General features: G+C 41.5%; 1 protein-coding gene across 2 annotated transcripts in view; it reads right to left on the reverse strand.

The window, feature by feature from the left end:
• Positions 1–15,250, reverse strand: part of CDC14A (cell division cycle 14A) — a 128,964-nt gene that overhangs the window by 46,637 nt on the left and 67,077 nt on the right. For both annotated transcript variants that reach the window (XM_014571900.4, XM_014571899.4), the window contains exons 6-8: positions 13,774–13,840; positions 9,395–9,457; positions 3,654–3,741 (exon numbers count right to left, since the gene is read on the reverse strand). In XM_014571900.4, coding sequence (XP_014427386.2) covers positions 3,654–3,741; positions 9,395–9,457; positions 13,774–13,840 — 218 coding nt within the window. The remainder of the gene's footprint in view (positions 1–3,653; positions 3,742–9,394; positions 9,458–13,773; positions 13,841–15,250) is intronic.

Below are 15,250 nucleotides of genomic sequence, written 5' to 3' on the forward strand. Positions count from 1 at the left end.
CCATCACCTAGGTCTCTTCCACCACAACACTGAAATCCTGCTTGGAATCTTCCAGTAGCCTATCTTTAAAATTCATTATGTTCTCCCAGAGAGCAGTCCTATCAACTCAGAGGAGTTTGCTGGTTAACAATTGTTAGTTACAGCCCTCTCATTGAATAAAATTTATAGTGAAACAAGTCAGTCTCTTTGGTGTGAACACTTGATGCCCTTCTCCCTCCTACCAATTGCTTCAGTAATCGAAAGTGCAAATCAGGACATGGCCATCGAAGCTAGTATGTTCACTAGATTGTAGCATTTCTTGCAAACCTCTTCCCTTGAATATCTAACACTAAAGACATAGTTCTGGTGAACCCTGCTGTCTTTCAGTGGGGGTGGTGAATCACTCACCATCTTTATAAGATCATTTGGTAGTAAAGAAGATGATGCACCAGGATACCAAAGCAAGGTTTGGCCTGATCTGTCTCCGGAGGTGGAGGAGCTGTCTGAGCAACTTCCAGTTGCATGGTATCATATCAGAAAATGTTGCCTGTGGTGCTGACCACTTCAATGCACCCCTGTTGAACTCCACTCCGCTGGGTGAAAGGAAGTCTGAGTAAAGGGAGAGACTCCATGGCAGTGTTTCTTAACCTTTTTAAGTCCGAGGAACACCAAACAATTTTTTTTATGAGGAGCACCAAGGATTTTTTGTTGAGCAAAAAGAAAAAAAAAATCGGAGGGGGAGGAGGGGACACAGTTTAAGAAACACTGCTCCATGGTGTTCAGAAAGACCTCTGACATGATATTAGGGCCCATGCTTGCACAGGTCATTGTCCCTTGAGATGTGCTCACTGCTGGGACAACTTTAAGATACATGAACCTCAAGGCTCTGATGGAGGGTATGCATCCGGCTTGTATGGGACACAGTGATCCTGCGCTTCTGAGTCATAAGAAATGACTAAGTCCTACGATAACAGTTGAACAGAACACATGTGCACAGGGGATAAGCCAAGCCTGAGGATGGCAGTACTGGGGATATTAATGGTGTTTTGCCCCTGAACTGTTCTTCCTTTTACATGCCTGAAATGTAGAATATTTCATGCTCTTACAGAGCTGGTGTAAGAATCACAGTCACTGGTATCAGCTGAAACTGCCAGGGACACCTGTTCCAAAAAGCAGAGCAATTCTCTAGTGGCTGCCTATGCCTCTGGCATTATTGGTATCAGAACCAGGTCATGAATTTGAAATTTTTTACACAGGAATGTAAGGGGTCAGCCTCGATGGACTCAGAGCAGGTCCGAGAGTTGACAAATCCCCCCTTCCCTTTTACAAATGAGGAATACTTTGGGGAATGCCTCCACTCAGTCTCTCTCCCAGTGCCTCTATAAGATCTTGGTACTGATGCTCTTTCTGAATAGGGTACCAAGTCTGGTTCTCTTTGGTACCAGAGATACATGAATGAGATGCCAAATGCCTCTAAGGCTGTGTGCTCCAGACTGAAATGTGTAGCATTTGGAGTATGCTCTGAACTGGAGGGCTCTAATGGAGGTTAGGGTGCCAACTTCATGAAGAGACATCTGGCTGCTCTCTATCTCTTAAAAAAAAAGAGTGGGACATAAATCCTTTATTTGTCTGTGATGTGGGACTCCCCCAAACATTTTAGGTAACTGGAGTACAGGTTGCTGTTTGGCATCAGCCTGGCACAACTGGCAAGATATAAACCACATAGCACGAGGCATGGCTCTGGTATCAGTACAGAGATTCAAATCTGGGCCCAAAAGGATGTAAAACTGAAGCCTATCACTACCACTAACTATATTCTAACTTAACTGACTATTAAGAGAATAAATAAATTATCTAAAACTACAATAGGAAAAGCTTGTGACAGCAAGACCAGAAGTACTCTAACAATGTTCACAGTGGTAAGAAGGAACAGAAGTGGGTTAACCGCAACTCCATATTTTTATACCTACATACAGTGGCATGTGATGGTGGAAAATGTTTGTGCCACCTCAGTGGATATTGCTAAGGGATAATGTTCCCTGACAACTGTGCATGAGGTGCACACATATCTACAGTATAATACACGTCTGCAATCACTCGAAGAACTCACCCACTTTGCAGTGAGAATGCACATTAATTTACTCAAGCAACTATAGTCCTTCATTGCATTATCACAGTATGCTTTGTATGTACAGAAGACAGACAAGATCTTCTACAATTCATTGGGAAAAAGTTAAAGAATGGCTCAGCTTACTGCAACACAAAGAATTACAAGATATACTCCCTTAAATACTGGCGACATGCAAGTGACTGCAGCAGCAGCAAGGACACAGTAACTTGGGAATGGCTTTGCTATGTGGCTGCTCAGACCTTCTAAATTGTTTAGACTTCACACAATGGTCCAGTCTTTTCAGTACTGTGGGCTTCATTCACAGCAGTGTAGCATCTCCACAGGCAAGGTACATAAACAAAATAGTGTCCTCCGTGAGATGTGACTTTGGATGTTCAGTGTATCCAAGGCAATGTGCAGAGAATGCAATTTTAATTTATAAAAGGGTGTCCATGCAGTGTGACCTTGCATGCACCATACACGTAAAGTCCTGCTGGGCTGAGGACATCAATTTTGAAGGGAAAAATGGATACTTTAGTGGCCAGACACAGTCATCCTGAGGGCTCATCTGGCACACTGGTTTCCAGCTGGATCATCCCGCCACTCCAGTATTTTACTTAAATATGTGCTTTAAAAGAACAATTTATAAGTCACATCTGTGAAAGTGTTTTGCCTACTGCAGGTAAAGGCTGTAACTAAAAAGTTAGCATTTTTCACGTACTCAATACATTCATCCATCCTTTGCAGTTTCTCTGTACAGCTAGTTGGTTTCCCTTTAAATCTGTATGCATGTTTACCATTAAACACAGAAGATGAACACGACATTAAAAATTAGAAAGTGTAACTATTAAAACCACACAGAAATTTGAGGTCAGTGTAACAAAAAAAATCTACTTGTAACCAAAGTTTTAAAAACTAATTTAGATTTCTATCTGATTCTGCCCCTTTAAGTAGCATGAATAACAATCTCTTGCCTTCTTCACTCAGGCTTCACTTTCTTGCTCTATCTAAAGATATAAAACCTACTAGTTTCCCTACCACATACAGAATCTTCAGTTGGCAATACCTGAATTTCTAATGTAAAAACAGCATTGTTAAAAATCCTTTAGGGCATTTTTTATACAACATAAAAAAAATCTCTTTGCTTCATTTCCCACTTTGTAGTTCACCTTTAATTCTACACAGAAGAGAGATCAGCTGTCAGTTTCCGAAGAAAAGTATGGTGGCACTTAAATTCTGAGCCACTTGCTAAGTGAATTCCCTACATCTCTTCTAATCATGACTGAATGAAATTAAGTCATCTGATGTAAAAAATCTATATATAGTTCTATCCAAATTGCCAAAACAAAATTAAAAAAAAACAAGAAAGCCAAAATCCCACCAACTTTCCATTCCACCTATTGGAATCAATAATTTTTAAAAAATATACTGTAACCTTTATACACTGTCTTCCCAAATATATCAAAGACTGGAAATAAAGACTAATTATACTCAGAAATAGCAGGATTATAAAAGTGAAAAATAAATACACTGTTTTGACATATGATTGACAAGAAAAACATACCATTTTCAATTTTAGTTTTTGGGTGGGGTCCACTAAACGCTAAAAATTTTCCTGGAACAATCCAGTTGAAGTCACCATTTTCTACTCGCTAATGAGCATTTTAGGAGAGAAGAAAGGAAAAACATTTTAAAATTCACTCATAGCTGTTTAAAATCTCATTTTAATACTTTTAAACTTAAACTGTATCCCTCTATAGCAATCACGTGAGCAAAACATTTCAGACATAATAATTTAGCTCAGAAAATGGGAAAAATCAGACATGCATGAAGTTAGTTTACAATATAGTAAAGGTAATCTTAGAAAAGCTTGCTTTGGAGAGATCTTCAAATGGGCAAACTTTTCTGCGCCTGATCTAAGACATTTCTGCTTAAAAGTTCAGGCTTTCCTCTGTATTTATACTTATGAAATACAACAGGTGCTGGCAAATGCCAATTGTATTTTATGCATTATTAAAGGCTATGGAAATCTGCCACATCATGAATACTGGCAAAAAAGAAATGAATAGGAAACAAAATCAAGACAAATAGGTCTTAAAATAATTTAGTTTCGTCCCTTTGAAAGTTGTGATCCATGCACTGGCATAGCTCTGATGGGTCAGTAACCCCCCCCAAAATATGAATCAATAAAAGTATATTAACATTTGAAAGAGGGTTTTCTTTAAAAGAAATCACAAGATTATCTGTTCCTCTAACAAACAAAACATTTTTGTTTCTCATTTTTACACTCAAGCTTCACAAGTAATCTATAAGCCTGGAATTCTTCTATTGCTCATACAACCTGCCAAAGCTGAAAGCATCTTGCACATACATAACTGTGCTCAAAATCTCTCAGATATCTTAAAAAAATTACAGGTGGGATCATTCCTAGTTTGACAATGTAGTTGCTCTACCTGTGACATTTTATGTAATGCCACTGTATTTGTATTTTGTATGTCAATTTTTATGTAATTTACAGGCAGTCCCCGAGTTACGCGGATCCGACTAATGTCGGATCCGCAGTTACGAACGGGGCCCTTCCTCTCCCTGGTCTCCAGCAGACCAGGGAGAGGAAGCAAAGCGGGGGAACACGCGGGCAGCGGACAGGGTTGTCCACTGCCTACGTGCTCCACGGCTTGGCTCTGCTTTGCCCCCCCCCCCCCGCCTCCCTGGTCTGCAGACCAGGGGGACGGGGACGGGCAAAGCAGAGCAAAGCAGAGCCAAGCCGCGGAATGCGCGGTCAGCTGACAGCCCAGAAGCGTCTGGGCTGTCAGCTGGCCGCGTGCTCCGTGGCTTGGCTCTGCTTTGCCCCCCCCCCACCCCCAACTGGCAGCGCCCCAGCTGCTGTACCACAGGTGTCCGGAGCAAAGCCGCGGAGCACGGGGGCAGCGGGACGGCCCAGACGTGCCGTGGCTGTCCTGCTGCCCTCGGGCTCCGTGGCTTTGCTCTGCTTTGCTCCCCGTCCCCCCGGTCTGCAGACCAGGGGGACGGGGAGCAAAGCAGAGCAAAGCCACGGAGCCCGAGGGCAGCAGGACAGCCACGGCGCGTCTGGGCCGTCCCGCTGCCCCCGTGCTCCGCGGCTTTGCTCCGGACACCTGTGGTACAGCAGCTGGGGCGCTGCCAGTTGGTCCCGTAGCGCCGCTCTGGCGCTACTGGACCAACCGGGCAGCACCCCAGCTGCTCTGCCCCAGGTGTCCTGATTCAGCCACTGCTGGTCAGTTTCAGCAGCGGCTGAATCAGGACGCCTGGGGCAGAGCAGCTTGGGTGCTGCTGGGTTGGTCCAGTAGCGCCGAGGAGCGGTGGCGCTTCTGGACCAACCCAGCAGCTCCCCAGCTGCTCTGCCCCAGGCGTCCCCAAGTCAGCCGCTGCTGAAACTGACCAGTGGCTGACTACAGGAAGCCCCTGCCCCGGGCTTCCTGGAATCAGCCGCTGATCAGTTTCAGCAGCAGCTGACTTGGGGATGCCTGGAGTTCTTAAGTTGAATCTGTATGTAAGTCAGAACTGGTGTCCAGATTCAGCCGCTGTTGAAACTGATCAGTTTCAGCAGCGGCTGAATCTGGACGCCAGTTCCGACTTACATACAGATTCAACTTAAGAACAAACCTACAGTCCCTATCTTGTACGTAACCCGGGGACTGCCTGTACATACAGTAGATGCTGTATTCAGTGGTCCAGCTCTCCAATCCACATAACCTGCCACGTGAAAAAATTCTGATTATGTCCATTATGGTAGGTGATTTGTAAACTATTTGGTGGGCCACTCCATTACAACTGATTCCATGGTCTTTCCACAAGCAAAATTTATGCTGAAGTAAATAGGAATTAAGGATTGGTGGTCTGACTCAATTGGCAAAAAGCAGAAACATAAGCAAATTTATACAAATAGCTGTAACTTCGGTAGATTAACTAGAATTTTATATAAGAATGTTTTTCACTTTAGAAGGGGGGGACTAACTCAATGTTGTCAGCAGTTTTCATGAATAATGAATGCTTTGTACTTAAAAAGGGCATGATCCACACCTCGATTTTTAATCTACTTGAACAAATGTATAGCTGACACAACTGGAGATAGTTGATAAGAATCTAAGATACTACTATAAATTTAGTATTTTCAATTTTGTTCAATGAAAAGGGGAAATAATCTATAATCTGAGACCTGTGTAGGACAATGAAGGAGAATTGTTTTCTATGGCTTTTATTCTTGCATATCTGTCTATTCAAAGTTATTCTTAAAAAATTCACCAATCTAAACTAAAAGTCATCACATTTATGACCGTGTCAAAAAATACAAAAAATGTTTACATTTTAGCTTCCCATACTGGAAGTATCTGAACTGAATAAATAACAGAGTAGGTTACTTTGCGTGTATACTCAAAGTTTAAACGAGAAATAAAAATATATAAGTAAGTGAAGTTATGAGAGAGTTTGGGAGAACTGGAGAAAGGAAAACACATATACTTTTTAAATGGGCAAACCTGAGAGAATTCAAGAAAAGAAACTGAAGAGACACCCAGATTCTCATTTCTTTAAATAGATAATTAATTCGAGATACCAATGTTCCTTTAAATATCACATTCCACATTCTCATTCAAGAGTGAATTATCTCAAATGTAAACATTTAACAAATAATGGAACACTTAGTACACAGATTGCTAGTTTAAACTACTAAGTACATACTTTCCTAGAGAAACATGACCAGGCATGTGCTGTACACATTCCAAAGAACCTTCCTTTTTCAATCAACCATCTTTCAGTTTTTTTAGAACAAGTATTTTACTACAGTATACAAAGAGTAAACAGAATTTAAAAATCCAGCCTGATTACTTGTTCAACATAAACTATAGTAACTAAAACAAAAAATGCTAAGCAATGCAACATAGGCTGTTGTGGAGAACAAATTTGGTTCACTCTATGGACATGTCTAGACTACATTTTACTTTCGAAAGAAGATACGCAAATTCAGTGCGAATTTGTATATCTTCTTCCGATCGCTTTTTTGAAAGAGTTTTTTTTTTCCTGAAAAAGCAAGCAGTCTAGGAGCAGTTCTTTCTAGAACCCCCCCTTTTTTCCAAAGGAACTGTAAACCTCAATTTTTGAGGAAGAAGGTTCTTTTGAAAAAAAGGTTTTTTTTTTTTAAAAAAAGAACTGTATCTAGACTGCTTGCTTTTTCAAAAAAACTCTTTTGAAAAAGCAACTGGAAGAAGATATGCAAATTCTGCCAAATTTGCATATCTTCTTTTGAAAGTAAAACACAGTCTAGATGTGCCCTATATGTGATAGCACACAACTATACTGAAAACCCTCTTTCAAAGATTTTTAAAGCTGTGGAAACAGCTAGATGGCAAGAGGAATGGGAAAACTCAATTTGGTGTATATTGAATGTTCAATACAGAGTTTAAGGTTTGTCTATGATTTCACTCCTTGCATACTAAGAGCTCACTTGCCTTCTCAATGACCATTCTTCTTGCCTATTTCCTACAGTCTCTCATACTTTAGAGGGATCTTAATTCATATACTGTCATCTTATATCAAATAAATAAAACAGCATTTTAATGGAGTCAAAGCTTTTTTAAGGTCAGCACTGCTACAAATCTTATGATGTATTTAATATAAGCCTAAGCCACTGCACCAATATACAGGCAGTCCCTGGGTTACGTGGATCCGACTTATGTCGGATCCCTACTTACGAATGGGGCTTTTCTCGCCGTGGAGGACACGGGCGGCGGGACCGCCCAGACGCGCCGCAGTCCCGCAGCCCGCGTCCTCCGCGGCGAGAAAAGTTGCTCTGCGTCTCCCTGGTCTGCTGGGGGCGCCCCCCTGCCCAGCAGACCAGACTTTTCTCACCGCAGAGGACGCAGGTGGTGGGACCGCCAAGACGCGCCGCGGTCCCGCCGCCCGCGTCCTCCGCGGCGAGAAAAGCCGCTCCGCGTCTCCCTAGTCTGATGGGGGAGCCCCCCCAGCAGACCAGGGAGACGCGGAACAAAGCCGCAGAGGACGCAGGCGGCGGAACCGTGGCGCGTCTCGGCGGTCCCGCTGCCCACGTCTCCCTGGTCTGCTGGGGGGGGGGGGGGGGGGCAGCTAGTGTGCCCCCTCCCCCCCAGCAGACCAGGCTTTTCTCGCCACTGGTCAGTTTCAGCAGCAGCTGAATCAGGACGCCTGGGGTAGAGCAGCTGGGGGGCTGCCGTGTTGGTCCCACAGCACCGAGGTGCGGCGCTACTGGACCAACCCAGCAGCACCCCAGCTGCTCTGCCCCAGGCATCCGCAAGTCATTCGCTGCTGAAACTGACCAGCGGCTGACTACAGGAAGCCCGAGGCAGAGCTGCTCTGCCCTGGGCTTCCTGGAATCAGCCGCTGATCAGTTTCAGCAGCAGCTGACTTGGGGACACCTGGAGTAGAGCAGCTGGGGTGCTGCCGGGTTGGTCCCCGCAATGCCGAGGGTCGGCCCCAGGCGTCCCCAAGAGCAGCACCCCAGCTGCTCTACCCCAGCTGCTCTGCCCCAGGCGTCCCCAAGAGCAGCTGGGGTGTTGCTGGGTTGGTCCCGCCGCACCAAGGGTCGGCGCTACCAGACCAACCCAGCAGCACTCCAAGCTGCTCTGCCCCAGGCGTGTCCGATTCAGCCGCTGCTGGTCAGTTTCAACAGCGGCTGAATCTGGACGCCTGGGACAGAGCATCTGGGGCGCTGCCGGGTTGGTCCCCGCAGCGCCGCCGCACCTCAGTGCTGCGGGGACCAACCTGGCAGCACCCCAGCTGCTCTACCCCAGGTGTCCCCAAGTCAGCTGCTGCTGAAACTGATCAGCGGCTGATTCCAGGAAGCCCGGGGCAAAGCAGCTCTGCTTCGGGCTTCCTGTAGTCAGCCGCTGGTCAGTTTCAGCAGCGGCTGAATCGTGGATACCTGGGGTACAATATGTACCAGTTCTGACTTACATACAAATTCAACTTAAGAACAAACCTACAGTCCCTATCTGGTACGTAACCCGGGGACTGCCTGTACTTAAAAAGGGACACCAATGCCTTTCTGATAGCTACATGAATTATTTTTGAAAATACAGAGACTATGTCTATACTGTAGCCTTTTTGCACAAAACATATACAAATGAGGCTATGGCATATCTTGGGAGAAATGCAAAAATAAAATCCCAAGTCTAATACTACAGCTGATTTCTATTTAGACCTGCATTCTAATTCAAAGCATATGCCACTGTACGTGCAAATCTAACATACTTTGAGCAAAGCTAGAATTAAGAATGAAATATTAAGTATACAAACCTCATAGTGTTCATACTCATCCACATCAAATGTCTTAAAATCAAAAAATCCATGCTGAAAGGCCTAAAAACAACAACAACAACAACAAAAATAGTTTCTTACATAAGAGACTGATCATAATAGCACATTGTCAGGTCTTCGTATTTTGTAGCATATTTGAAAATCAACAAAAGCAAACCTGCCTATGTTTAAAATGTCGAAAAGCCAAAAGTGTATACTAAGAGAACCCTGAAGCTTACGTGTTTGAGAAGATTAGAAAACTCAGAACGTTAACATAAAGATGCCACTGCCACCTTCATTTTATCCCCTTATACATAAATTATTGTACAGTCACTTTTTTCTAAGGCAAAGTTACAATAAAATGTTAAGACATCATACATTACTTATTTAAAATCAGGTGATTATTCAAACATGGCTATCTATTCTGGTTTGTTGTCTGGGAAGTCCTTCTTCAAGGGAGCCTTTGATTACATTAGCAGACTCTACTTCTTCTCAAATAATAAAATTGAATATTTTTAACTACTTATTATTTTATATAGTGTTATGTATTTTATATAGTGTGTGTAAGGTGCACAATGAATGAGAACAAGATATCTTCCTTCAACATTTTTTGGAATAAATGACTTATGGAGTCTGTCTGACATACAGAGTAGAAAATGTAGTATAAGGCCAGGTCTATACAAGACCTTGTAGGTTAGCTTAAGGTAAGAGTAGGCAATAATTTTTTGACTAGGGGCCACTTCAGAAATTTTTGGAATGGCCCCTCAGGTGGAAGTGGCAGATCCTCGGATGGAAGGGGTGGGGCCAGGACGTTTCTGTGCTTCCACACTCACAGAGCCCAACTGGTCTGCGGGTTGGGGAGTGCGTGAAGTCTTTGCCCCCATCCCCCTCCAGAGAACTGCCAGCTGTTCTGAACAGCTGGAATTTCCCTCGAAGCACCCACTGCCTGGTATTGGGAGAAGACTTTGCGCGTTCCTCCCTGCTCCCAGGTGAATCAGGGCCTGGGGGCAGGGGAAGCTCGCAAAGTCTGCTCCCACCCTGCAAGGAAGCTCTGTGTCTAGAGTCACCCGCCAGCTGAGCAGCAGATTCCCCCGCCAGTCAACTGCCAGGTTTGACTCTAAGTGCCATGTGCTCCCCAGTCCCTAGGCCCTAATTGGCCTGAGGGCAAGAGAGCAGCATGACCTCTGCGGGCCAGATCAACCCACTTAGTGGGACAGATCCAGCTCACAAAGGCCCTTTTCCCCACCCCTGGCTTAGGGTATATTCCTCCAGCTACATAGAATACCTCGTTGGAACTGGCTTACATTAAGACAAGCTTGGCGCCATCTCCACTGCAGGAGACCGACAGGAACAAATGCTCCTGTCGGCCTGGCCTCCCTTACTCCTCACAACTGCAAAGAGTACAAATGCTGGCCAGAGTTGCCCTTAGTGTTCAATTTATGGGTCTATATTCAGGCCTATATGCAGGAATTTCATTGTGGGGTACTTTTTTCTGGAAATGTCGACTGCAAGGGTGTGAATGCACCCCCTAGGGGCCCCAAAGCAAGGAAATCAGCCTCAGCCTTCGCCTGGCTGGTCAGAGCATGAACAAGGGAGGGTTGGGCAGCACACTGCTCCTGCCTTCTCCTGGTTGGCTGGAGCATGCTTACTTGGAGGACCATAGTGAGGTGCTTTTGCACCTTTGCCCCCCCCCGCTTATGGGCTTGACACTACACCTGCTAAACTGAATGCCAGAATATTGATCTCCAGCTCAGTGAGTGAAGATGTGCCCTAAGGTAAGTGAAAAATGTATACATATATATTATACTTCAGAAATAATATGAGAGTACATAATTAAAGATCATACTGTTTATGCAAATGGGCAAAAGGGCTATGTTTGTGTGTGCAACCTGTATTTTGGTATTCTCTAATTCTAATTGTTAATTATGCATCTATATGTTTTCCAACTTTTTTTTGGTGGAATATATATTTTGTGAAGCACTGTAGGAGTCTTCCAATTTTGCATAAACTTTTTTTTTTTTATTCTGGGGGTATGTCTACACTTGCACCCTAGTCCTCATTTTTTGGGGAAGAGTAACGTTAGTACAAACCAAGGGGTTTGGTTTGAACTAATACGTCCCAGCACGCACTTCCTGGTTCTAATCACCTGTGATTCGAACTAGCTCACCGGCGAGATCATGGTAATGAAGCGCGGGATATTTAAATCCCCACTTCATTGACTATTTCAAAAGCCTGCATTTGCATCCATTGTTCGAACTAGGGTGCAAGTGTAGACATACCCTGGCTGATGATAATTAAGTCTATAACGTCTTGTGAATGAAGAAAGACGTGGCATTAACTGTCTTTGGGGAATAAATGAAGTAGACTTCTGCAGCATGTTAGCATATGTATTTATACCATTGAACTAGATACATCCATCTTCTGATTAATGTACATTATACAAAATGTGCTTTGGGATTAAGGAACATTTAAACTAGTTTCTGCAATAGGTGAAAAATCCATTGTGTAATTCTACAATGCCAAGCATAAACTTTTAAAGGCAGAAAAAAATAGTTTCTTCCAAATTAATAAAGCAGGCCAAGAATTTTGCTTTAGATTTAGAGGAGATTTCAATTTAAAATGTTTTTGGCTTTGCAGGTCAGTGGGTTAGAACTTCAGTAATGACCACTATCATGGAACAAACAAAAATTGTGATCCCTATCCTTGCTGATGAACACACATTCATTTAATGTGCACTATTGTACGTTCCTACAACAGCTCTTTCTAGACATCTCCCAGATCTCTCAGCGAGATTTCCTAGTGCTTGTGCCTTATTCACTGGCAGGACCTCTCAAACCAATGTAAGGAGTTCAAAAATATTCAGCTAAGAAGTTGTTGTCTTTTGGTTTATTTTAAAGAAACAATTTAGCTTCAATACCCTTGCAGAACAATTAAGATTGCATATTTCTACTGGTGACTAATATAAAAGTTAAGACAAATCCTATTCTCATCACCGAAGCAAGTGATTCTACTGATGTCAATGATGAGATAGGGCCAAATTCTGTTCATCTATCTTGTAGTATAATGTTACTAATTAAAATCTCGTAGCTGGTGTGTTTCTTAAAACCCCACCTATCAGAGTCACGTGAATAGACAAGAATCTCAGGTTGCATTTAATAACAAAACTCGTTCCCCTCAGGCTTGTAAAGTAAAGCTTAGTGTACCCTATCAGTCCAAAAACCAGAAGGTAACTCCCCATAAATATATATTTGTAATTTCCATTTTTAAGACAATTTCCTGAATTTAGGGACCCTGACAATTTTGTTTTTATTTTTAATGTTGGCATCTTGTCATATGTTTTCTAGAAAGTACTTATTTCGTCAGCTGCACCAGTCCCATTGAAAACTGTATAATGAATGCCTAATACAATACTACAAAGTACCTAGCTTTGTCTCTAAGGTACATTAGGTGGATTCAGTATACCCAGTATAGTTTCAGGCAATGTTACATGAACATCACAAGAAAGACCCAAACAGCAATGCAATTTTTGGCCAAACTGAAGTGAAGGTGGAGGAAGCAAAGAAGTACTGCTTTCAAAATCAGAACTATTTATTTTGCTGCCATCAGAAACACCACTTAGGAGACTAACAAATATACATATAAATTTTTTAAGCTAGTTTTCTTGATAAGTTTGACACAAAAATCATAAAGTGAAAATCCAATTTGAAAACCATAAATTGAAAATGAAGAAATACTCAAGACTAGTCAAATTGCTGCATGAAGGGAATGGTTCAATACAAGCAAAGCAAGTTATAGAAATTGCATTACTCTTTTTCTTTTTCAACAGTTTTGGAAAGGCTGGAAAGCTATTTCAGATCATAAAAGTCAGTGGGCCAAGAATTTTATTTAGTACGGGTTATAATGAGAATAAAACTAGTAATAAAAATTGATTAAGCATTGTTAATTTTCTCACTGTTATTCATAAGTGCTGTGATAAAGCTACTGTTTGTGAAATACCAGTTAGATGAAATTTTAATGAAATCTTAGTTTGTTTTCTCAATAAGTAAGGATACTAGTTTAAGTAATTCCTTTGTACTAATTTTTAATTTGAGCCACTAACTTGTTACAGAAACATTTCAACACAGAAGAGGTTTGGAGTATATACAAGTTTATACACATCTACTGACCTTCAGAAGTATGTAAAACTCAAGTGGTGGTTAAATAATAAATTAATAGTTTAACACTTTCTCCTACTCTCAGCATTTGAAAGAAGTCCTCACTCTTTCGAATTTTGTGGCAAGAGATGACTTTTTCTTGGCAAATTTACAAAAAAAAAAATCCATCCGATTTCAGTTTAATTTTTTAAAAGAATCATTGCAATTTACAGTAAATGTTATTACCTTTTTTATTCCCTGTAAGCAATCCAGGATTTTGAGATTGTATGTGCAGTTTCCAAATGAGGCATCCCTACAAATGTAATACAAATTAATGTTAACATGTACAGGACAAAAGTCAGTCAAGAAAAGGCATAACCATAGCAGCATTACATAGATTTATTTCAAAGTTATTCAATTCTCAACTGAAAGCTCAATCTAGTTAGCAGAAGACATCACTTACAAATATGAATATGCTAAATATCTTCCTCCAACGGTGAGTAACACAATTTCTAGTGACTAATATTAAATTATCTTTAAAAAAATCAAAATTATTTCATCTCAGCTGTAATACATTTTTGGGAAACACGAAGTACTGCTTTATGATTCGCTCTATTACATATGCAGCTGTGATTAGCAACCTCTCTCTCAAAAAAGTCTTTACTGCACCATGTGCAAAACTAGTAGCAGTCTTGGCAGAAGTCAGCAATAAACAAACGCATAAGAGAAATCGGAAATAGTCTTAATTCCTTTTTTAATCAGCCCAGATACACTAAGGAGAGAGGTGAAGATGACCATCAACTGGCATTTCTTCTGACAATTATTTCACTTAACTGCATCACTGCAGATATAATTAACAATTATCCTGACACGATGTAACTAATAAATACTCTGACATCCTTACCAACTTTGCCCCAGGGCAAAAATGTAGCTCCCCTTAGTGAATTTCATACAATCACCAAACCAGACATTAAAATATCCCTCCCCCAAAAGACAAACATATTACATTCAAATATTACAGAGAATACACACATAAAAATTGACAAGCAGAAGGGAAAACATGATTTTTTAAAACTGTTTACAGTTTCATGGAACATATACTTCATAAATGGTTTCCCATCTTAATATTTTGAGACAACTTACTTTTTGATAATTAACTCATAAACAGGAAAAAATAAAGCTTTTCAAAATGTTGTCATAGTTTATTTAACTTTTTTTCTACATACTGCCAAAACATTAATACAACATTCTAACTTGAGAATTTTCTCATTATTCATTATGTAGTACAGAGAGACCATTATGAAAGTGTAGATGTGTAGTATATGATTTGTGCATTATGAACACATAAATACATTCCTAATTTGCATATAGAATGGTCAATTTGATACATTAATTTTATATTGACAGTCCATGAAGGCAGGTGTAAGGAGTGATTTTGGTTCACTGCTTATTCTTTTAAATTTACTGTTTCTGTCTATCTGCTAGTTATCTACAGTTTTTGTATTGCTGCATGACTTAAGCACACTTAGAGACAACCCAACCCACTATCAAGAAAAAAAACCTACAAACAACACAGGCACATTCAGGCTACGGCTACACTGCCTTTTTTTGTGGAAGAGGAAGCATATTCAAATTGTTCTCATTTGCATATCTTATTCCGATTCTTTTTGCAGAAGAGGTTTTGTCGATAAAAAGCCCTGTGTAGACGGGACCATTAATCGGA

The sequence above is a fragment of the Pelodiscus sinensis genome, chromosome 9 (genome assembly GCF_052426305.1).
Source record: "Pelodiscus sinensis isolate ZL-2025 chromosome 9, ASM5242630v1, whole genome shotgun sequence".
NCBI lineage: Eukaryota > Metazoa > Chordata > Testudines > Trionychidae > Pelodiscus > Pelodiscus sinensis.